At 57.8% G+C, this 20,506-nt stretch overlaps 2 protein-coding genes and 1 long non-coding RNA gene across 3 annotated transcripts; 2 read left to right on the top strand and 1 right to left on the bottom strand.

Moving 5' to 3' along the window:
• Positions 1 to 1,388: 1,388 nt before the first annotated feature.
• On the top strand, positions 1,389 to 16,577 carry PEX6 (peroxisomal biogenesis factor 6). Its single transcript, XM_040553670.1, has 17 exons — positions 1,389 to 2,339; positions 2,428 to 2,591; positions 3,320 to 3,403; positions 3,984 to 4,086; positions 4,251 to 4,387; positions 4,472 to 4,583; positions 7,867 to 8,075; positions 8,667 to 8,859; positions 9,275 to 9,351; positions 9,459 to 9,591; positions 11,737 to 11,942; positions 12,023 to 12,084; positions 12,399 to 12,507; positions 13,659 to 13,775; positions 14,395 to 14,472; positions 15,538 to 15,677; positions 16,011 to 16,577. The coding sequence occupies exons 1-17, from the start codon at positions 1,404 to 1,406 to the stop codon at positions 16,145 to 16,147; spliced, it is 2,997 nt and encodes a 998-aa protein (XP_040409604.1). The 5' UTR covers positions 1,389 to 1,403; the 3' UTR covers positions 16,148 to 16,577.
• Positions 4,598 to 6,534, top strand: LOC121068493. Its single transcript, XR_005818910.1, has 3 exons — positions 4,598 to 5,009; positions 6,290 to 6,364; positions 6,523 to 6,534. It is a non-coding gene; the product is annotated as an uncharacterized LOC121068493 (long non-coding RNA).
• A 1,177-nt stretch (positions 16,578 to 17,754) lies between the features above and the next one.
• On the bottom strand, positions 17,755 to 19,808 carry GNMT (glycine N-methyltransferase). Its single transcript, XM_040553672.1, has 6 exons — positions 19,482 to 19,808; positions 19,268 to 19,395; positions 19,047 to 19,160; positions 18,420 to 18,562; positions 18,137 to 18,258; positions 17,755 to 18,062 (listed from the first exon to the last, which is right to left on the bottom strand). The coding sequence occupies exons 1-6, from the start codon at positions 19,685 to 19,687 to the stop codon at positions 17,891 to 17,893; spliced, it is 885 nt and encodes a 294-aa protein (XP_040409606.1). The 5' UTR covers positions 19,688 to 19,808; the 3' UTR covers positions 17,755 to 17,890.
• Between the last annotated feature and the right edge of the window lie 698 nt (positions 19,809 to 20,506).

Here is a 20,506-nt window from a genome sequence, read left to right as displayed (position 1 = left end):
CAGTCGGAAGAATTTGAATTAAGTCAATCAATTTATTGAGTAAGCGATCAGCAAGCAAAACAGCGCTGGGCGGCCGGGGGAACTCGTGCTCCTCCAAGCGGCGCGCAACCTCCCCCCCCCTTGCAGTCCCTTTTTATCATTCAGTTCTTCCGGGTTCCGCTGCGTCAGCTGTTGCTAGGGGGTCGTCCTGTCCCAGTCACTTCTGTCCCTCTGGTGGTCGCACGGATGAAGACAGCCATCCTTCTCTCTCTTCCTTATTCGGTTATATTAGTCCTCGAGACAGGGGAGTACGTCACCGACTTAGCAACCTATTATTTACACAATGTTCTCTCCGCCATGGACCTGAGATATCCCGTCTCTGGGGAATGTCTCAGCATTCCAGCCACTGTTTGAATAACTCCCTTCATTCCTTTAATGTAGCAAAATAATGAACAAACATTCTTGCCGTCCATCACAGGTATGGGGTTTATTTTGGCGCCGGGCACATGCGGGATAGCTCCCAAAGGCATGCGCACCTTAACACGGCAACTTGCTTTGGTTATATGCAGTAAAAAGTTACATAGGCATGAAGTTTCCCAATACGCCTATACATATTCATAACATATCCCCGCTTTGTATTCAGATTAGCTCCAAGAAGTCATTTCCATAAACTCCTCCCATCTGCGCCTGCACAGTGCCTTGTGGTGGCGGTCGTCGGGGGGTCGTGGGGATGAAGTCCGATAACTCCTCTTCATCACCACTAGTTGACCCCCTGCCGTTGTACAGACTCAGCTGCTCCTTGGCTCTTGTCCAAACCACAAGGTCGGTCTCAGCTGGTTTTTGAGACAGGTTCCCCATTTTTGTCAGGAAACATCTTCTGTGAGGGGCTCCAAGACTCCTTGTTTCGGTCAATTTGCACAGTAGTAAGCGAAGACACTCAGCAATATCTATTTTAAAGCGATTAAGCAAGCCCCCATTCTTTCATTCCTGGCTTTAATAATTAGGATTGTTTTATTTAGAAATCATTAATGCGATTAAGCAAGCCCCCATTCTTCTATCCCTGGCTTCAATATGAGTGATAACGGTTTAGTGGAGGACTTGGTAGCGTTAGGTCAGAGGTTGGACTGGGTGATCTTGGAGGTGGCATTCCAACCTAGATGAGTCTGTGGGAGAAGGGACGAGGGAAGGCGATGAGTTCATTTTAGCGAATTTGTGAGCTTTTACTGAATTTCTGAGCTTTTACACGGCGGGGGCTGAGAGGAGGCTCCCTCTCTATGGTACCGGCCGGCACTCTATGACCCGGGAGGTGCGCGGGCGAGCCGCTCTGCCCCTCCCCTCTATGCCCGGAGGCGGGCAGGACCCCTGTGCGCCTGCGCGCCGCGCCCGCTCTACCCTCCCGTCTCTATGGTGTCGTGGCGGCGCCCATGGCGGTGGCGGTGCTGCGGCCGCTGGACGCCCCTCCGGCCGAGCTGGCGCCGGTGACGGCGCTGCTGCTGGCCCCGGAGCCGCTGTGCGCGGCGCTGCGGGGCCGGGCCGGCGGCGGGAGCGGCGGCGGAGGCGGCGGCGGCGGGGGAGGGCTGGTGCTGGCGGTGCGGCCGGCGGGGCGCGGCGGGGCGCAGGCCGTGCTGCTGAGCGCCGTGGCGCTGGAGGCGGCGGGCCGCCGCGGGGCCGAGCTGTGGCTCCGCGGGGCGCTGCTGCGCCGCCTGGGGCTGGCGGCGGGCCGCCGGGTGGCCGTGTGGCCGCTGCGCCGCCCCCCGCCGCTCGCCTGGGTGCTGCTGGCGGCGGCGGCGGGGGGCGGCGGCGGCGGCGGCGGCGGCGGCGGTGGGAGGCCGGCGGGGGGCGCGGTGCTGGCGAGGAGGGGCGAGGCCTTGCCGGGAGCGGGCCCCGGGCCCGGCCCGCTGGTGCTGGAGGCGCGGCCGGCGCTGCAGGGGCTGCTGGGCAGCGGCACCCGCGTGGCGCTCGCGGCCCCCCCGCCGCCGCCGCCTCCCGGTGCCGGGGGCGCCTCCTGGCGTCGCCCCGCGGCGCCGCCCCTCGTCTCCCGCTTCGCCGCCGGCCCCCGGGCTGCCGAGGGGCCGCGGCTGAGGGCTGCGCCCCCCGGTGGCGGGGCCGGCGGCGGGGCGGAGGTGTGGGTGAGCCGGCGCGGGCTGCTGGCCCTGGGGCTGTTCCACGGAGAGTGGGTGCGGGTGCGAGCAGAGGGGGAGGCCCGGCAGCACCTGGCGGCGCTGCTGGCTCGCCCCCCCGCCTGGGAGTACCCGCGGGCCGCCCGCAGAAAGCCCCCCGATGGCACCGCGCTGCTGGCGCCAGCCCTCGCCTTCAACCTGGGCTGCGACCCTGCCGGCGGCGAGCTCCTCTGTCTGCAGGTGAGTGCCGCGGGGAGCGGGTGGTGGGCTGGGGGGCAGCAGAGGAGGGAGCCCGGGGTGGCTCATGGTGCCCCTCGTCCCGCCACAGAGGTACGAAGGAAAGGCGGGGGCTGCGGAGGGGAAAGGAAGCCGGTCCTTGCTGTCCGTGCCGCCCTTTGCCAAGGAACTGCACGTAGAGATCGTCTGCTCGCCAGCCTACAGTGCCAGAGGAGTCTATGACCGTATTCTCTACAAGCACTTTGAAACTCCCCGGTGAGCCACGCAGAAAAGCCACACGTTTCTGTTCCTGGGGGGCCTTGTTTGCAAGCTGCACCCTCACTGCGTGTTTGTGGCGTCCCGATCCAATACACGTCGATTACACGCATAACCAATCGCAGAATGCTTACGCGGAGTATTTCCTAAACGTCTGTTTGCAACATGTGCTCCCCGTGAGTTCACGCAGGTTCAATTCCAAGCAGCGTCTCTTGTCCTGTCCCTCAAAAGCCACCCTCAAATCTCCTTCCTTGTAATTCACCATCCAGTGGTGAAGGCTCCCAAGTACTGCCCGCAAACCTCCCTCCTGGGGCATGCCCATAAACCCAATTTTCAGCTTTGAGTGAAGATCAGCGACTGGGAAGCTGGATGTGCTGCGGTCTTCGCTTGTGAAACCTGCCCCCAAGCCTTTTCAGGAGCCTCGTTATGAGGCTTTCTGCTGTTGCAATTAGCCAGGCACAAGAAGGTGACTTTGTCGGGAAGTGACACTCTTTGATAGCGTTCATCTTCTGTATCTTCCCTTTAGCAGTCTGGTTGCAGCTACTCTCATCCCATGCGAGCTAAATCTTTAAGTGGTTATTTACGGTTTTAGAATACAAGGAAGGAATGAATTGGTGCAAATAGCTACGTTCTTTTCTGTAAAAAACAGATGTGGTATGGGGAGGGCATGCAAGAAGAACTTACTGTTTTTCAGTGTTGAAGCTGTGTTTTGTTGTTGTTTCCTGTAGGCTTGTCCAGGAGGGAGACATCCTGTGTGTTCCAACATTTGGGCATGCTGAGTTTTTAGATGTAAATGCAGACAAATTCCTTAGGTAGGTGGCAGTAAACTATGGTGCTATCACATAGATACTGAAGAGAAAAGGTACTTCTCCACTCCTGATTCTCTTGAAACAAGACAGTAGATTCCATTCTCATCTGTCTCTGGAGCTGACGGTTTTTCTGCCTCTTTAGGGGAAGAAGGAAGTGTTTTTCTTGGATTATCATTGAATTTTTAAGGTTGGAAAAGACCTCTAAGATCATCTGGTCCAACCGTTCACCTACCACCAATGTCACCCGCTAAACCATGTCCCTAAGCACCACGCCCAGCCTTTCCTTGAACACCCCCAGGGACGGTGAGGCCACCACTTCCCTGGGCAACCCGTTCCAGTGCCTGACTGCTCTTTCTGAGAAGAAGGCAAAATGAGAAGTTAGAAGTTAGAACAGCAGTACCCGTGGGCTGAAGCCACCAGGAGAAGCTGTAGCTGCTGACAGTCCTGTTGGTCTGCCTAGCCAGCCAGCCAGGGAGCAAGAGTCTCTCTGCCTACCCTTGCCTCTCAGTTGGCTCCTAGCTGATGGATGTTCCTGTCTTCAAGATCTTGGCTCCATGATTGAGACTGCCTGTTTTTCCTTTAGCTGGCCAGAGCTTTACTTCAAAGTGAGGAAGATTTTAGGCATGGTGGAAGGCGAGCAGTCTGAGGGTTACCTGGCGGACACACAGAACACCTCTTTGTATCTGGTAAGATGTTAGAGGAGGGCAGGGAGGGTGCGCTATGGATGCCAAATGTGCCTGTGGAAGCTTGTGCTTCCCCTGCTCTTGTAGAATGGTGTTTCAGGACAGACTGTCGCTTGGTAGCTGTCTTTTCTTAGCTGCTGTTCTGCAGAGTGCTGTTCTCCTCACAGGTGGGCTCAACAAACAGCGCTGTCCCATCTGCCCCAGCCTATAACAGTCACGAGTTCTGGAGCAGTTTGTCTCCTGCCGGACTTTCTGGTGTTGTGAAGGACCTCTGCGATGCACTTCGGCCTCACCTGAACAGTCAGTGAGTTAAATTTCCTTCCGTCACGCCTCGGGAGAGCTGGGGCCCTGCTCCCCAGTCACTGGGAGAACTGCCTCTGCGTTACAGGGCAACCACGCTGAGCAGGGTGGGCAGCGTTCTCCTCTCAGGACCAAGCGGCAGTGGGAAGCTGATGGCTGTCAGAGCTGTGTGTAGCTGCCTCAACCTCCACCTCTTCAAGGTAATTCCTCCTGTGGCTGGTTGACGATTCTATGATTCTTGGCCCAGAGGTTGCCTTTGTACCTTTCTTTAATAACTGTTATTTTGGTGGGTCTAACTGACTTTACAGATAGCACAGCACACAGTAGCGTTTGAGGGGATTTCACGTCATTGGGTAGGGGATTGAGTTGGAACCGCACCCCAGAGGGCGGCAGCAGCTGAACACATTGAGAGAAGTTGAGGAGGTGATGAGGGCAGGAACTGCAGTGGCACCGGGTGTTTTCAGTTGTCCCTGACAAAAGGCGTGTTGCAGGGTGAAGCAGAGAGAACACTGAGATCTTCCCCAGCTGGGCAGGAATCCCACAAAAGAAAGGTGGCTGGTGGTTTGATAGCAACGCCTGTGCCTGATCTGCTTCAAAATCTCACTGCCCTTTAGAAGAGCTGCACTGTAAGTGTGCTTCCTTCCATACACCGAGAATCCTTTCACGAGAGCAAAAAAGCCCCCACGTCTTCCATAGCTGTGCTTGGCTTTGGAAAGGGGAATGACCTCAAAACGAGGTTTGTTTAGAAAAAGAGAGTTGGCTGAGGTAAGGAAGTCCTTACATCTGCTATGGAAGCAGATGAAGGGCAGCGTGCTGTAACACAGGGTGACTGCATAGATCATATAGGGACGGGCATGGGAAAAGTAACTTGAAGCCAGAGCAGATGAACAGCAGGGAAAGGGCGTTCACCGGAAACAAGAAACATCCTTCAAAGGACACAAAACTGTGAGGTTAGAGTGAAGGATGGCATTAGCAAAGACTAGGATGAGTGTGAGCTACTGGGAAGGAATCCCTGTAGTTCCTGCAGAGCCAAGTCCTGTCCAGTGAGCCTTCAGAAGGTTACTTGAAGGTGTTACATCAAGCATGTGGTGAGGGGAACTTGACTGATACGGTCTACTTGGGATTTGAAAAGGCTGTTTGGGAAACTGCGTGGCGGTGAGATGCGAGTGAAGATCCTGGCTTGGATATAATGCTGGTTAAAGGTTTGGGACGTGATGGTCTGATGAGTCTTAGCTGATGATAGCTGGTGAGACTTCACAATCAGCAGGGGAGCTCTGCAGGTATCTGGGCTGGGAGCTGTGCTGTTCAGCATATTGAGAAATGATGTGGGAAGGAGGATGAATTGAGATCTGGTGGTTGTTCATAACAAAACTATTAAAGGTACGAGGAGACAGATGGACAGACTGTCCTTGGACTAGAGGAGAGGTTTAACGAGACGAAGTGACTGAGCAGTGAAATGCCGGATAAAATTTACTGGAAAACAACACTTTACATGAAAAGTGTTGGATTTCAAGCTGACTGTCACCAGTCAGGATCAATACTTTTGTTCTATGTCAGTGGCTTCATGAAAACTTCGGCTTTGCTCTCCATACATGTCAAAAATCAGATCATACTTCAGGAAATAAACGGGAGAGTTGGTGCTGCTGCTGCACAGATCCGTGTCTTGCCACAGCTCTAATATCGTCCACGGTTCTGGTCTCCCCATACCAAAAGCATAAAGCCGAACTAGAAAAATTCAGAGGAGGACAATGAAGAAGATCAGGGGTCTAGAACAGTTTCTGTGCAGCAAACAGCTGAACAGGCTCTTCAGCTTGGAAAAGAGCACTCGGAGAGTTTGTTAGAGTTTTGCAAGATCTTGAGTGGTCAGCGCAGAGTGGAAAGTGTTTGATTTCTCTCTCTGTGCCAGGACGATGCTTGGTGCCGACAGGTGAAAGCAGTGGGAGGCAGGTTATGGGCAAGCTGAAGGAGATGGTTCTTTATGGTACGTAAGAGTATTTGGAGGAGAAATCTACTGCATCTTACTTTTATCACGAAATCACGTTTGACTGGGAAAATCCCCAGAGAATGGTAGTTGCTCGGAAGAGGACTGAGGGCAGAGGGCTGTAAATGCTTACGCTGATCTTAGTCTTTCTTAAACAGCCACTTGTGGCCATGCATGGCGACAAGATAGCGGGCTAAGTGGACTCTTGGTCTGAGCCAGTACAGCCATTGTTACGTTTTCACAGCTGCAGCTACACTGGGTAAGCTTTATGGCCAAAATGAGGTCTAGCCCCTGTCTCTGAACAGCACTTGAGGTTCTGAACACAAACAGAGTCTTCACTGACTTGTTAAAAATGCTGTTTTCCTTCTGTGCGCTCCTTTTGTTCGCTCTGAGAGTCTGGATGTATTCCTCAAATTCTTTAATGTCCTTGAATCTATAGGTTTATGTTTGCAAGGAGTTTGGAAGTTGCAGGCTGGCTTTTCTAAGAGCTTCACAAACTCTAAAAGGACTTGGAAGAAGAAGAAAGCTAGAGTAGAAGAGAGCTCGAAGGTTCCTTTTTGTGGAAGGAAAACATAAGCTTACTCCTTTTGTGCGGGTCTTGTTAAACTCACAGAAAACAAGCTAAGCGTTTTGGATGTTTGGGTTTTCTTCTTTTGCTTAGAAGTTGGGTCCTGTTACATTGTGTCACTACTTGGACAGAGAAGAACAGTTAAGAGAGTAAGTCCCTAACAGTGGGTCAGTGGGGGAGGCAGATAAAGCCCTGGCCATTGCCCAGCACCGTCTCTTGTTCCAAGCAATATGTCCCGTAGGGAGTCTTTGTCACGGATCCGCTGCTAAACCTCCGGCTTCTCAGTGTGTAGGAGCTGTATCTGGAGACTTCTGGCAACCCCGCAGAACAACCAGTGGATTTCCTCTTCTCTCTGTGTAAAACCTCTCAGCACCAGGAGGCAGCAGTGTGCGTTTCCAGCAGTGTTCAAGCTGCTGTTCAAGGGCTCACCAGCAGCCTCTCCTTTTTGGATGACTTCATGCAGTGTTTGCCTAGTAAACAGCGTCTACGTTTCCAGCCACCCGTAACTTTTTCTTCTCCTCTTACCTTCTACCTCCCTCTTGCACTCTGAGCCTGTGTGGCACTGAGCTGAATAGTGTCCCGAGCCTTCTCCTCTGCTCTTTGCTCTGTTCCTTTGAGGCACCTTGTTCTCCCTGTCTTGTTCTCTTCCACAGCTCTCCCATCCCTTCCAGCATAGGTTGGCTGAGCCGTGACATCTCCTTCACTGACTTCTCCAGTCCCTTGTCCTCATCTCTTTCAGACAAGACCCTCCTGCTCCCCTGTCCTCCTGCGGAGAAGCAGGAAACTGCCATTTCTGCATGTCAGATAATCCTGAAACCCCTTTCAGCTGCGGATTGCCCACGGCAGGCTCCATGGAAGCGAGCTTTGCTCCCAGTCCCCGAGCTGTCCACGTCGCAGCCCCTGCAGTCCGTGCGTTGTGTGGCCTGTCTTGCAGGTCGATTGCGTTAGTTTGTGCGGTGACACCAGTGGAGCCACAGAGGAGAAAATACAGATGGCCTTTGCCCAGGCCCAGCAGTACCGTCCCTGCGTGCTTCTGCTGAAAGACATAGAGCTGCTGGGCAGGGACCGGGACATGCTGGGAGAGGACGCCAGGGTCATCGCTACTCTGCGCCAGCTGCTTCTGGATAGAGACCCAGCACTGAGGTATGGACCTTGTTGGGCGCCCAGGACAATTGTTTGCTTCTGCCTAGGGCTGCAGCCGCTGTTGCATCGAGGCTTTCGTTGCTAGCGTGCCCGGTTTTGTTGTTAATCCAGTGGAGATTCTCCCTGATTTACTTTGTTTACCTCACTGGGCCCTTGCTCTTAGCGGCTGGGGAGATCAGGGGGCCTTATTGTCCAAGTTTGGGCTGATTTGAGTTTATTCAGATGAGCAAAGCTGGCGTAGTTGTGAGGTATGCCAAGGGTCGCAGGGTCTGCGGAGCTGTTCTGCTGGGATTGCAGAGCTAGACCCCAGGAGAATCCTGCGGCAGATGACAAATACCAGGGAGCAGGGAGGGAGACACCAGGTGAAGAGGTGAGATGTCACTTGAGGGGCCTTGTCTTGGAGGCAGGGCTCAGAAAGCAGTACGAGGGTAAGCTGGAGGAGAGTGGCTGGATGGGAGAGCTTGGCTAGTACGTGCGTGTTTCTCAGAGGAAAGGCAAACTATTGGAGCGTAATGTGATCTGGGTGACAGCAGTGGGGAGAGGGAGGTTTCCACAAAACTGCAGCCATTCCCTGCCCCCCTTTCTCAACAGCCACCCTGTCCTGGTGATCGGCACAACCTGCAGACCCCAGGACGTTCCTACAGACGTGCAGACTGCTTTCCTTCATGAGGTGAAAATCGAAGCCCTTTCCGAGGAGCAGAGGAGGTCGATGCTGAGCATGCTGACTGCCAGTCTTCCTCTGGGCAAAGAAGTGAACCTAGCCAAGCTGGCCCGCAGGACTGCAGTGAGTGAAACCACAGCGACACGTGGCAAGGGGCAGCCCTGTGATATGGCAGGACGGGGCTGCCGGGCCAGCCTCCCGGGTCTGGCCGTGGAGAAAAGGGACAACTCCCGTAGCCCAGTCAGTATCTTCAGTGGTTAACCCTGGTCCTCAGACGTCAGTTGTAACAGCAGATTTCTAGTGCCTAAGGACCCTACACTTTTTGCAGAGGGCTGGTTGATGCTCTGCTCTGCTAGAAGGCAATTTGAAAAATGGAAAGGGAAAAAAAAACCACAAACAAGACAAACTAGAGCCTTTAATCAAAGCACAGAAGCTCAGAGTACAACTCTGCAAGGACTCTTTCCCCATACACCTTTTATGGCCTGGCTGGAGCTGTGGTCAGGGACTGAACTGATGCTGTTTGTTTCCGCATTCGCAGGGTTTTGTGCTGGGGGATTGCTGTGCCTTGCTGTCCCACAGCAGCCGGGCTGCTTGTACCCGCATCCAGGCCTTGAGGTAGCCCGGGCAATTTGGCAGGAGGCGGGGAGGGTGGGGATGCAGCGAGCCTGGCCGTGCTGGGAGCCGGGCAGTGCCCGAGCCCTTCCCTTCTCTTTCCTTGCCAGTTTCCCGGGTGGACTGAGTGAGGAAGTAGAGAGAGATTTTTGCACTGCTGGCTTCCCAGTGCTTGAGGAGGATTTCAGCGTTGCTCTGGACCAGCTGCACGATGCCCATTCGCAGGCAGTGGGAGCCCCAAAGGTAGGATGCTGGGGCAGAGGGGGGGGATTGTTTCTCTAAAGATTCTCTCTCTGTGGCTCAAGATACTTCTCACAGACTTTGCCAGACCTGGGCTGTGCCCGAGCATGTTGCTTCCTGCTGTCTCATTCCACATACTCCCCAAGCCATGGAAAACAGTCCAGGTGTGTTTTTTGGACCCTGTTGGCTTTGGATTTGCTCGGGGAAGCCTTTGCAGCTCTAATTGGAGACTGCTTCATCAGTAGGGGTGCCAGGCTGCACCGCTCAGCCTCTCAAGAGGCCGCTGCCTCGCTGAGGTCTCTCCAGCTGCCTGGCATACAGGAACAGAGAGCCTGTGGCGCAAGCTGGAGAGGGAGTTTCCCCTCGTGTGAGAAGCTTTAAACTTGATCCATGGCCTTGACCATGGCTCGAGCTGGCACAGGCTTTTCTGAGAGCCGGGCAGTTTGAAAAGTTGGGGATCCTTCAGGGAGAGGGCCGTGGGGGGTGAGAGAAAACCAGCAGGGTCAGCTTCTTGGGAGGGGCGTGCTCTGCCTCTGGTGGCTCGTGACCAGGGAAACAGCATTTGGGGCGACCACTTCTGCTGGGCAGCGCGGTGTCGGGACCAAGCGCGCTGATCAGAGCCTCTTCTCCCCGCCCCCACGTGCAAATGACTGCGCTCAGCACAGGGCTGGAAACAGTCCTCGGAGCAGTTGTTCCGGCACCTTCCCCAGCTGCCCGTTTGCAGTCCTGCCCAAGCAAGGTATCGCCTTGCTGCTCTTGTCAGCTGGGAGCTGCTCTGGGGCCGTTCGGTATCTAATAAATTAATGAATTAACCAAACGAGCTCTGCTTTGAGGCGTGTTTACCCAGTTCACTATAAGACAAATACTAACCACAGAGCATGCTCGGCAGCGAGCTGTGTGAATGGAAGCTAATTCTGCTTGTATTTTGCAATCCTTTATCGATTTCTTAGTTATTGGCTAGGGTTCCAAAAGCCCATTAGCAGGCACGGATACTTTCAACGTATGTAACTCTCAATTCCGCGCTTGCTTTTTCTGGTTAGCCACGCATTTTTTCTTGCAGTTAATGGGATGCCAGCTTGAGGAAAAAAATGATTTCAAACTTCAGTTGCTAGCAGCATCTACGGCATGTCCTACAGTTACAATGTTCTCCTTTGAAAACAACCTTGCAGCGTTCCAGCTCTTGTGCTGATGTCTGCAGAGCTTTTCCTAGGGAGAGGCAGCATAAGCAGGAGTGTGGGGGAGAAGGCAGCTCTTCTATTCATCAGCGGTGAAGGAAGAGTGCCTGTGATCTCTTGCTTTAGAAGGTTTTTTTTTCTAGAAATCCTTATCTTGTCAGACCTGATTTTCCGGCGGCGTTGCTGGACAGCTGGAGTAAAAGCGTGATAACATCATCTCGAGTAGCAAAGGAAGGAGAGCCGAAAGAGGGGAGGGAGCCGAAGGAGGGGGAAAGAATTTAGCTTTGGCCTATTTTTAAACTCCCCGTTTGTGCTGGCACCTGTTCACCACCCAGCCAGCAGCTGGGGGAAGTGTGCTGGGGCTTTGTTTTCTCTGTGTGTTCCCACGAGAGCTGCTCTGGCTCGGGGGGATCTGTCACCCAGGCTGTGGCATTCCTGCTATTTCGAAGGCCTTGCGCAGAGCATCCTCCTCCTCCAAGGTTCTTTTAGCATAAAATAATACAAGTGGCGTGGCTCCCCCCTCTCAAGTTTGCTGTCTTTCCTCGCTCAGTAATCCTCCCTTGCATGCTTGCAGCTGGCCCCATCCCTACCTACTTGTAAACCCATGGATTTTGTTCCTGCATTTCCCTTTTCAAAAGCAGCTAGTTTTTTGCAGTGTCCTCCAGGATGTCTGTCTTCCACATCCTCCTTCACGCGACAGAGGTCTCAGTAGCCCAGGTTTTGTCACTCTGTTGTGAAGCCCTTGCTCCGTCTAAGCACCGTGGGGAACAAAGTGCCCTAAACACAAGTTGCTATGTCCATTTTTTCTTCTTTCAGCCTTCCCCCATGTGTCCCTGCGGTGATCTCACGTGGCTGGGCAGTGTGGTGAGGGGCTGACTTGCTGCCCCGCAGCACGAGAGGCTGATGACCGGAGCAAGAGCTGAACGGGCAGGCTCAGGAAGAAGTGCTGACAGGGACTCTCCCTCTCGTGCAGATCCCCTCCGTGTCCTGGCAGGATGTTGGTGGGCTCCATGAGGTGAAGAAGGAGATCCTGGACACAATCCAGTTGCCCCTGGAGCACCCAGAACTGCTGTCGCTGGGTCTCTGCCGCTCTGGTCTGCTGCTGTACGGGCCTCCTGGGACAGGGAAGACCTTGCTGGCGAAAGCCGTGGCAACCACGTGCACCATGACCTTCCTTAGGTGAAGAGCCTTGCGGGAGGACTGACTTTCTCCTAGCAGTGGCTGGCCATGCTCTAACCAGCTCCCTTCTCCCCCTGCAGCGTGAAGGGGCCAGAGCTCATCAACATGTACGTGGGGCAGAGCGAGGAGAACGTGCGTAACGGTGAGTGGAAGCGTCCTGAGCCTGCGTGTGGCAAGAGGGGCTGCTCTGTGGTGCCGGAGGGAAGGTGGGAGGGCTTAAACCGCTTTTCCAAACTCCCTTCCACAGCAGGCAGCGAGGGCATATGTCCAGCAGTCTCTTACAGCCAGTCTGGCTCTCTCTGAGCCCCTCTGGCTGGAGTAGAGGGCGGTGGTGAGGCAGCAGGCAGCTCATTTCCATCCACAGCTCTTCAGCTCTTCTCTGCTGGTGACTCCACTCGGGGTCCGCTGATTGCTCCTCCCGCTTTCTCATCTCATGTGCTCTCTGTCTCCTCCCAGTGTTTGCCAGAGCCCGGGCAGCTGCTCCCTGCATCATCTTCTTTGACGAACTGGATTCCCTGGCCCCAAATCGTGGGCGGAGTGGAGACTCGGGGGGTGTCATGGACAGGTGAGTGAGCGTAGCGTGTCCTTGGCAGAGCAGGCATGCCTGCCTCAGCTAGGGGTGCACAGGAGGCCCAGCAAGGCAGAGTCCGTCCCAGCTCTTTATCTCCCTTTTCCCTTCCTGCTCCCTTCAAACCCGCTGCATGGCCTGTCTCCCCTCTCAGCCTCATAGTACTGCTGTTTGCATTGCAGCAGATTCCTGATTGCCCAAGCTTGTTGTGCAAACATTTGGTTAAAACTGAGCCTCCTCCAACTGCTTCTGTGGCTGCCAACTGTTCCCTTTGGCCTCTTCCAAGGTCATCCTTCACACCCCTGCCTTGCGGTGGGAAACCTTTCAGCTGCCTCTGGTAGAAGCAAAGCGCGTACAGCTTGGCGATACCCAGAAACAGGGTGACTTCCCCCAGGGCTCTTATCCTGAGCTGATAGTCCCTCTCCAGTCTTCCCTCCATCCATGAGGGGTTCTGCAGAGTTTTGCAGTGCCACCACGTGCCCACAGCGCCCGTCTTCACATACACAGACCAACAGCCCTGGAAGGGGCTGGGTATGGTTTGTGTTGGTTGGCTCAGGCAATGCCAGAAACTGGTTGAGGTTTCCTCGTGCCGGGAGGCGTGCGCAGCACTGAAGTACTCTGCTGCCAGACGTCCTCGAGCCCCGTGGTTTGCAGAACTAGATCTGCACCGTGTGCTGTTCGCTGCCCTGAGGACCGGTCGGCAGCATCGCAGGCCCACCGGGGCGTCCCCAGCACTGACTGACAGGGCAGTCTTGCAGCTGAACTTGCTGGGCAGCACCACATAGCAGGGAGAGTTGGGATTGACCAGCACATCTGTGTGGGGAATCTGATCCCTAGGCATGCGTGCCTGCCTATGTTTGGTCTGTGTTGCCAGCGTCTGATAGCAAGTTGTAAGCACGTGCAGCCAGCCTGGAAGGGTTCAGAGCCAAGCAGAAGTATGAAGGACTGTCTTGGTACCAGGGGTTTGTGCTGACTTTGCAATGAGCCCACACAATCGCTGGCTGTGCCCAGAGAGGTCTGGGCGGCTGTGTCCGGGCTGTTCCAGGGAAGAGAAGTAGGAGCTGAAGCCCAGGACGTGGACCCTTAGTGGCCTCGCCTGTTCCTCCTTTCAGGGCCCAGTTGTGAATGTCCCGTCTTGCTCCCTGCAGAGTTGTCTCGCAGCTCCTGGCTGAGCTCGACGGCCTTCATTCCAGCCGAGAGGTGTTTGTCATTGGAGCCACGAACAGGCCTGACCTCCTGGACCCAGCGCTGCTCCGGCCGGGCAGGTACGTCGCCTCCTACCTGCCTTGCTTCACGGCAGGGCTGTAGAGCACCTCAGCCGGTGATGAGCTGAGCTGGGTCTCTGCCACGTTCCCCCCCACAGGGACTCTTCCTAAAGCCTGCCCTGGCTTCTGGGGAAGATAGGCAGCTGACGTGAGGCCAGAGCCTATAGCTGTAGCAGCAGCACAAGATACCGTACTCGTTATGTCCCCCCCTACTCCGGTTATTGCCCCAGCAGCAGAGCAAGGCAGTAGGAGACTTGCCGTGGCACCAAACTGGCGGTAGGACTTGGTTTCCCAGGGTCTTTTCTGGAGAGCTGCCTCCCAGCCTGTCCTCGTGCCTGCAGTTTGCCCATCCTGGGGCAGGGCTTTGCATCTGTCCTTGCTGGACCCCATGTGGTTCCTGTCAGACCATTTCCCCAGCCTGCCAAGGTCCCTCTGAAGAGCAACCTTGACCTCCAGCATCTGCGCCACCCTCAGAGTCTTCTGTTGTCTGTGGACTTGACAGCAAAAGGAGCTGCCCCAGGGCTACCTCTCAGTTTTCGGTGCACGGGGCTGAGCACCAGTGCCAGGTGTTTCTGGGCCTGTTCTTGACTGTCTCTTTTCTCTTTTTCTCTGCTGACAGGTTTGACAAGCTGGTGTATGTGGGCATAAATGAAGACCGGGAGTCCCAGCTGCAGGTGCTGAGTGCAGTCACCAGGAAGTGAGTGACCCTGTCCCCTTGCAGCACCCTTCCGCCACCTTGCAGTGGGTGGCAGCCTTCCTAGGAGCAAGCCACCCCTTGCTTGAGGATCCTGGCCGTGTGGTGAGGCTGCAGTGCACCAACACGGCAAGAAGTTCCCACTTGCTTTCTGCAAGACTTCCACGAGCACATCTGCTGCTCTTTCCAGAACCGGGGGTGAAGGCAGCTCTGTTCATCGTACTGCCTCTTGTCTTGTGATGTTGAGGGGTGCTGCTCAGCCTATGCTCTGTGCGTCTTCCCAGAGAAAACACTGGGTGCGTGGGGGTCACCGAGCAGCAGGGTTTGGCTGCTTCTCCAGCTTCTCTGGGCTCCCGAGAGCATCTCTGGAAGCAGAAGAGCAGGCTGTGCAATTTGGGTGTGGACTTAACACCTCAACAGCTGGGTGAGCAGCAGAGCATCTGCTCTGCATCTGCCTTTGCAGGGACTTTGTGTAATGGGTAGCTGTCATCGCTGTTCCTTCGTCATCGCTGCTCCTTTCGAGGACATGCTAGTAGGAGACGTGAGAGCGCGGGCGGGCTGTGAGCATCGTTTCATGCCGTGCGGTTTGGCAGTCGTGCCCTCCAGTGCTGTGCTCTCGTTCGTGCCGTAGGAGGCTTGCTGCTGTCTGCCGTGTGGCTCTGATGGGATGGTTTGGTGTTCCAGTGGTTCGTGCTGTCTGTAATTAAGCGTGTTCTTATTCAGCCCTGGCTGCAGGCTGTTCCCAGGTGTGCAGAGCATTTCATTTCCCTGAGTGAGAACTTGAAGTTGCCTTTGATCCTGCTTCGCAGGAGAGAGGACCTTGCTGTGGGGATGTTTCAAAGCGAAATGACTGTGGTTAAAAAAACAAAATAACCAAACAAACATAAACAAACAAAGCCCTTTGATTTTTTGGAGCGTGCAGAGCATAGTCCAGAAGTTGCTAAACATGGGGTGTGACTCTGTGGCCTCTGATTCCTCCTGCCCAGTCACTCTGGCTGCTGCATATCTACCAGACTGTTTTTATTTTTGTCCTGTGGCTCTTACAACTGTGGCTTCATTTCTTGGCAGGTTTAAACTGGATCCTTCTGTGAATCTCAGCAGCATCCTAGAAAAATGCCCGGCTCAGCTGACAGGAGCAGACATCTACGCGCTGTGCTCGGACGCCGTGATGTGCGCTGTCAAACGCAAGGTGGAATGGATCGAGGAAGGTGGGAGCCCGACCCCAGCCCATCCCAGGTGTTGTGGCTGCCCAGCTCAGGGGCAGAGAGGGCGGTTACCGCTGCTGGCAGTAACTGGGCTTCGGGAGAAGAGCCTCGGTGGCTCTGGGGCTGTCTCTGCGTGCTAGGCTGTGGGTTACTGGCAGGCAGTTTCGACGTGTGTGAGCATCTCCACCTCCAGTGCTTGGCCCCGGGGGGGAAAGAGAAGTATGGGTTTTCTTTCCAGGCCAATTTCCCTCCCTTGGCAGGAGAGAGGGATGTTGGATCTCGCCAGCCGCCCTAGCGCCTTGCTCTCAGTCTTTTCCCATTTTCTGTCTCATGCAGGGCTGGACACAGAGAGCTCTGCTCTCATCCTGACCATGGAAGACTTCCTGCAGGCTGCCGCGAGGCTGCAGCCATCGGTCTCTGAGCAGGAGCTGCTCAGGTACAGGCACATCCAGCAGAAGTTTGCTGCCTGCTAACGCTCAGCGGAGGTGGGCCCGAAGGAACAAAGGGAAGGATGCGCTAAAGGTGCGAGAGAACTGGGGCAAAAACAGACGCCCTGCTGGTGGACCCCTTTTTTGAGCTGGGCTGAAAAAGTGGCCGTGCAGTTCCGTGTGCAGGCACTGTTCTGCTCAGCTGCCCTGGGTGGTGGGTTCTGTAGCAGTCCCTCAGCTGTAGAGGAGCACCACGGCGCTGCCAGGACCATGCCAGGGTGACCCCAGGCGGGGGGAAGCTGAGTCTGGTGGCTGTGGGCAGCTCAGGGGTGTTTCAGGACAGGAAAGCGAGGCCAAAACTGGACCCAGTTTGGCAGCAGGCCGGAGGCAGTCACTTGCGGGACGTGGGGCAATGTTGCTGCCGCAGGCCTGGCCTTGACGTGGTCTCCGTGAATAAATAGAGGTTTCTGCTCCATTGCGGCACTGCCTGGCCTCAGATCTTTGTCCGCTGTGCTCCGGACAGGCCCTGCCAGCCCCTGGGAGGACTGGGCGTCCCAGAGGAACCCGTGTCTGGCAGGGAGCGGGGAGTGCAGGCACATGGCTGGGGCCACCCACCCTTGTGGGGCTTGCTCTGCTGGGAGAAGATGAAGGAAAATCTCGCTGCTGCCTGCAGAGGGAGCCCCGTTCTTCCTGGAGGAGCTTGGTGACAGGATGAGCTGCAAGGGGGACAAGAGGCAGCAAGGGCGATTCCCACTAGATACTAGGAAAAGCTTGTCACAGCCTTGGAAACACTCAACCCAACCCTTGGCTGGAGCAGCCCAGAGCTGCCCCATCTAAGCCAACCTGCGCTGAGCGTGAGCTGGACCAGACCCCCCCGAGGCCCTGTCTCGCCTCGCTCCGCAGCTGGCGCTGCTGCTGCACGTGCGCTGCTTCCTGGCCTTTGCCAAGGGTGCCAAAGAAATCCCACACTTGAGCTGTGCATGTCAGGCAGCTGCCAGGTCCCTGCAGCTGCTCCCGCAGCTCAGGGGCAGTCCCAGGTTAAACCAGGGAGCCGTGAGCGCCCCAGCCCTGGGGGGTGTTGGTGCTGCCTGCCCCAGGACTGCTTCCAACTGCATCGCCGCACCACGTGCGGCTGGTGAGGACCCCAGCGCGCTCCTCCCCAGAAGGCTGGTCCTCCCGCAGCCGCAGGCACTTGGTGCGTGACAACCCAGCTGAGTGCCTTGAGCGCTGCTGCTCCGGCTCCTGAGCGTGTTCAGGCAGAGCCGGCCGTGACCACGACGCGCTGCTGGATGTGGCCACCACCTCTTCCCCAGGGCGGGCAAGGAGGGGGCTGCAGCCATGCCGAGGGATCAGGGCTGAGAGCAGCGTCAGGAAAAGGGGGGTGGAGGTGCGAGGGAGACGGGTGTCTGCTGGCTTCCCCCGTGAGCGGTGCTGCAGCAGGCGTGCAGCGGTGGGGATGCGCAGCCACCCAGGAGCCAGCCCACGCTGGCCTCCTGGCGACTGGCAGCAGCGAGGGGCAGAGAGATGGGGTGAGCCTGGGCCCGTGACCCCCCTGTGCTCCCCCCAAGGTCTGGCACTCCTTTCCCTGGGCACCCAGGTCCCCCCGTAGCAGAAGGTGACTCGCCCCATACACGGACACATGGACCACGGGCTCCGGTAGCTCTCACAGATGCTCTTAATTAACAGGAGGGAGCTCCCAGGCAGGTCACGGCGATGTCCCCAGCCCCCTGCTTGTCCCCAGAGCTGCTCGGAGCTCTCCACCGCCAAAGTCCCATCTCCGCAGCCCCCTCATGCTGTCTTCTTCACGACGTGGATGAAGTAGCAGGGGATGTGGGCCTGCCCCGGCGTGTAGGGCTGGAAGTCACCCAGGACGCTGTGCTGGCACTTCCCCTGGAAGGCACCCTTCAGCAGCGCCGTGAAGGCCTCCAGCCGGTGCGGGTAGTAGGAGAGCCGAAACTTGCTGCAAGGAGGCAACGGCGGTGAGGCCGGGGAGCTCGGCGCTGGCCAGGAACCGCCCTCGCGGCCCCCTCTCACCTCAGCTCCGGGGAGGCCCCCGCCTCCGTCGGGGGGACCTGCACGGTGTAGTCCAGGGTCACCATGTGGGCCTTGTTGTTCACCAGCAGCACCGAGGTGGTGATGTCCTTGGTCAAGTCGCTCTGGGGAGCGCAGGAGGCCGGCTGTGTCCGGCGGGGACTCGGCCGCCCCCAGACCAGGCACAGCCCAGCTCCCCGGACCCCGTGAGGACCTGGCGAAGGGGCTGGGGAATGGGTTTGGGGCAGAGGGGCCTGGGGTAGGGCAGGGTCTGGCAGCCGCCCACCTTGTAGTAGATGTTCTTGCCGGGTGGCGCGCAGCCCGTGGCCAGGATATGGTCGTAGTTGCGGTGGTCGATGACCAGGACGCCCCCGGGCCGCACCATGCTGGCGATGTTCCTCAGGGCCAGCTTGTGGTCGCTCTGGTCCCCTGCGGGGAGGGAACCGCAGCGTCCCCAGGCAGGGGTTGTGCCCTCGTACCCACAGGACCACCACCACCACCCTCATTTCACCCATATACAAACCATTGCACCACCCCCCCAGCTCTTAGCTCAGGGAACCCACAGCCCCACCCACGGTATGAGCTCAGGCACGTTCTCAGCCTCGCTGGGGCAGCGCAGGGAACCCACAGCCCCACTTGTGGCACGAGTCTGGGTGTGCCTTCAGCCTTGCCAGGGACGCGACACAGACGCACGCAGCCCCAGCACCCTGGGGCTTGGTGGCCCCGCTCGTGCCACAAACTGGGGCACGTTCCCCGGCGACACGCTGCAACGCAGCAATGCCACCTCGGGTAATCCACTCGTGGCATGAGTTAGGGAAAGTTCTCAGCCTCCTGGGAGGCTCTGTGTAAGGGTATACGTGGGTATGTGACCCCCCCCTCCCCGAGCCCTCCCGCCACCACCCCCAGGCCTCACCTTTGAAGTCAGGCAGGTGCGCGAAGGAGTTGCCCAGGCAGATGACGGCGTCGAACCCGTCCCCTGGCTTCTCCAGGTCCTTCTCCAGCGTGAGCCAGTTGGCCTCCTCAATGACTGCAGCCCAGGGGAAGGCATGAGGGCAGCGCCCCCCCCCCCCCCCCCCCCCCCGCAACACCCCCGTGCCCGCAAGCTTCCCCCCGTCGCCCCAGCAAGCCCCGCACCCCATCGGTCGAAGGGCTCCTCCTTGCGCCGCTCCCAGCGCTCCTTCAGCGCGTACTTGAGCATCTTGTCGCTGGCGTCCACGCTGGTCACCTGGAAGCCCTCCTCCAGCAGCATGATGGAGTCCACCCTGGGGACACGGCTGTCAGGGGTGCTGAGGAGGGCTTGGAGGGGCTGGGGAGTTGGGGGGGAGCTCAGCGGTGCGCGTTGCCTCACCCGGTGCCGCAGGCCACGTCGAGCACGGAGCGGCAGCGGTGCTGGCGGAGCAGCGCCAGGAGCCAGCTGCGGTACTCGGCCGTGCGGCTCCGCGTGTCCCCGATGTACAGCTGCCACACGCGGGCCGCCCGCCCGTCCGCGTACTGGTCCGGCAGCCCCTCCGCCGCCACCCCCAGCGACCGCGTCCGGTACACGCTGTCCACCATCCCGCCGCCCGCTCCGGTCCCGGCCCCGGTCCCGGCCCCGGCCCCGACCCCGGCTCCGGCTCCGGCTCCGGCCCCGGCCCCGCTCCGGCCTCGGCCCCGCTCCCGGCGCGCCACTCCCCCGGGCGCGCCACTCCTCCCGGCGCGCCCCTCCCTCGCCACGCCCCCCGCACTCCCCCCGCCGCCCGCCAATCCCCTGCCGCGCCCCTTCCCGCGCCACGCCCCCCGCCGTCCCTCTCGGCCAATCGGCGCCGCCCGCCCTCTTCCCGCCCTCCGGCTGCGCGCCACGGCCCGGCGGCGGCGGCGGCGGCGGGGGTCGACGCCTTCATTGCAGCCAAGCGGGGGGGGGGGCTCCGTCCCCGGGCTGCCAGCGGCTGTGGGGGGGCCGAAGCGTGCGAGGGGTTAACCGTGGGTGAACTAAGGGGCTGGGAGCCGTGGGAAGGGCCAGGAGGAGCAAGGGAGAAGGAGGAGTACGGGGTGAGGGAGCGCTGGTATGAAAACAGCGGCGCTGAGGGAGTGCGTGACACGCGCGAGGTCCTGCGGAAAGCACCGTGAAAAATCTCCTGCGGGTACAAGTGGAAAGTTACCGGCCTCCGTGCCTAGGGTGTATAAAGAGCACACGTGGCCTAGTAAAGTCGGATTTCGATCCGGCACGTTGGAGGCTGTGCCTCTCCCCTCTGCCCCAAAAGGCGCCCGGAGCACTTCACTCACCGGTGGCGAACGTGGGTCGCTGAAAGGGAGCGAGTTCGTGCACGACTCAGCGCCTTCCGCGGGATGGAGGTAAGCAGCCGAGGACTACGGGGAGCGAAACATCCCAGGAAC

The sequence above is a fragment of the Cygnus olor genome, chromosome 3 (assembly GCF_009769625.2).
Source record: "Cygnus olor isolate bCygOlo1 chromosome 3, bCygOlo1.pri.v2, whole genome shotgun sequence".
NCBI lineage: Eukaryota > Metazoa > Chordata > Aves > Anseriformes > Anatidae > Cygnus > Cygnus olor.
The sequence above is the reverse complement of the archived record's forward strand: the minus strand, read 5'-3'. Positions and strand labels throughout refer to the sequence as shown.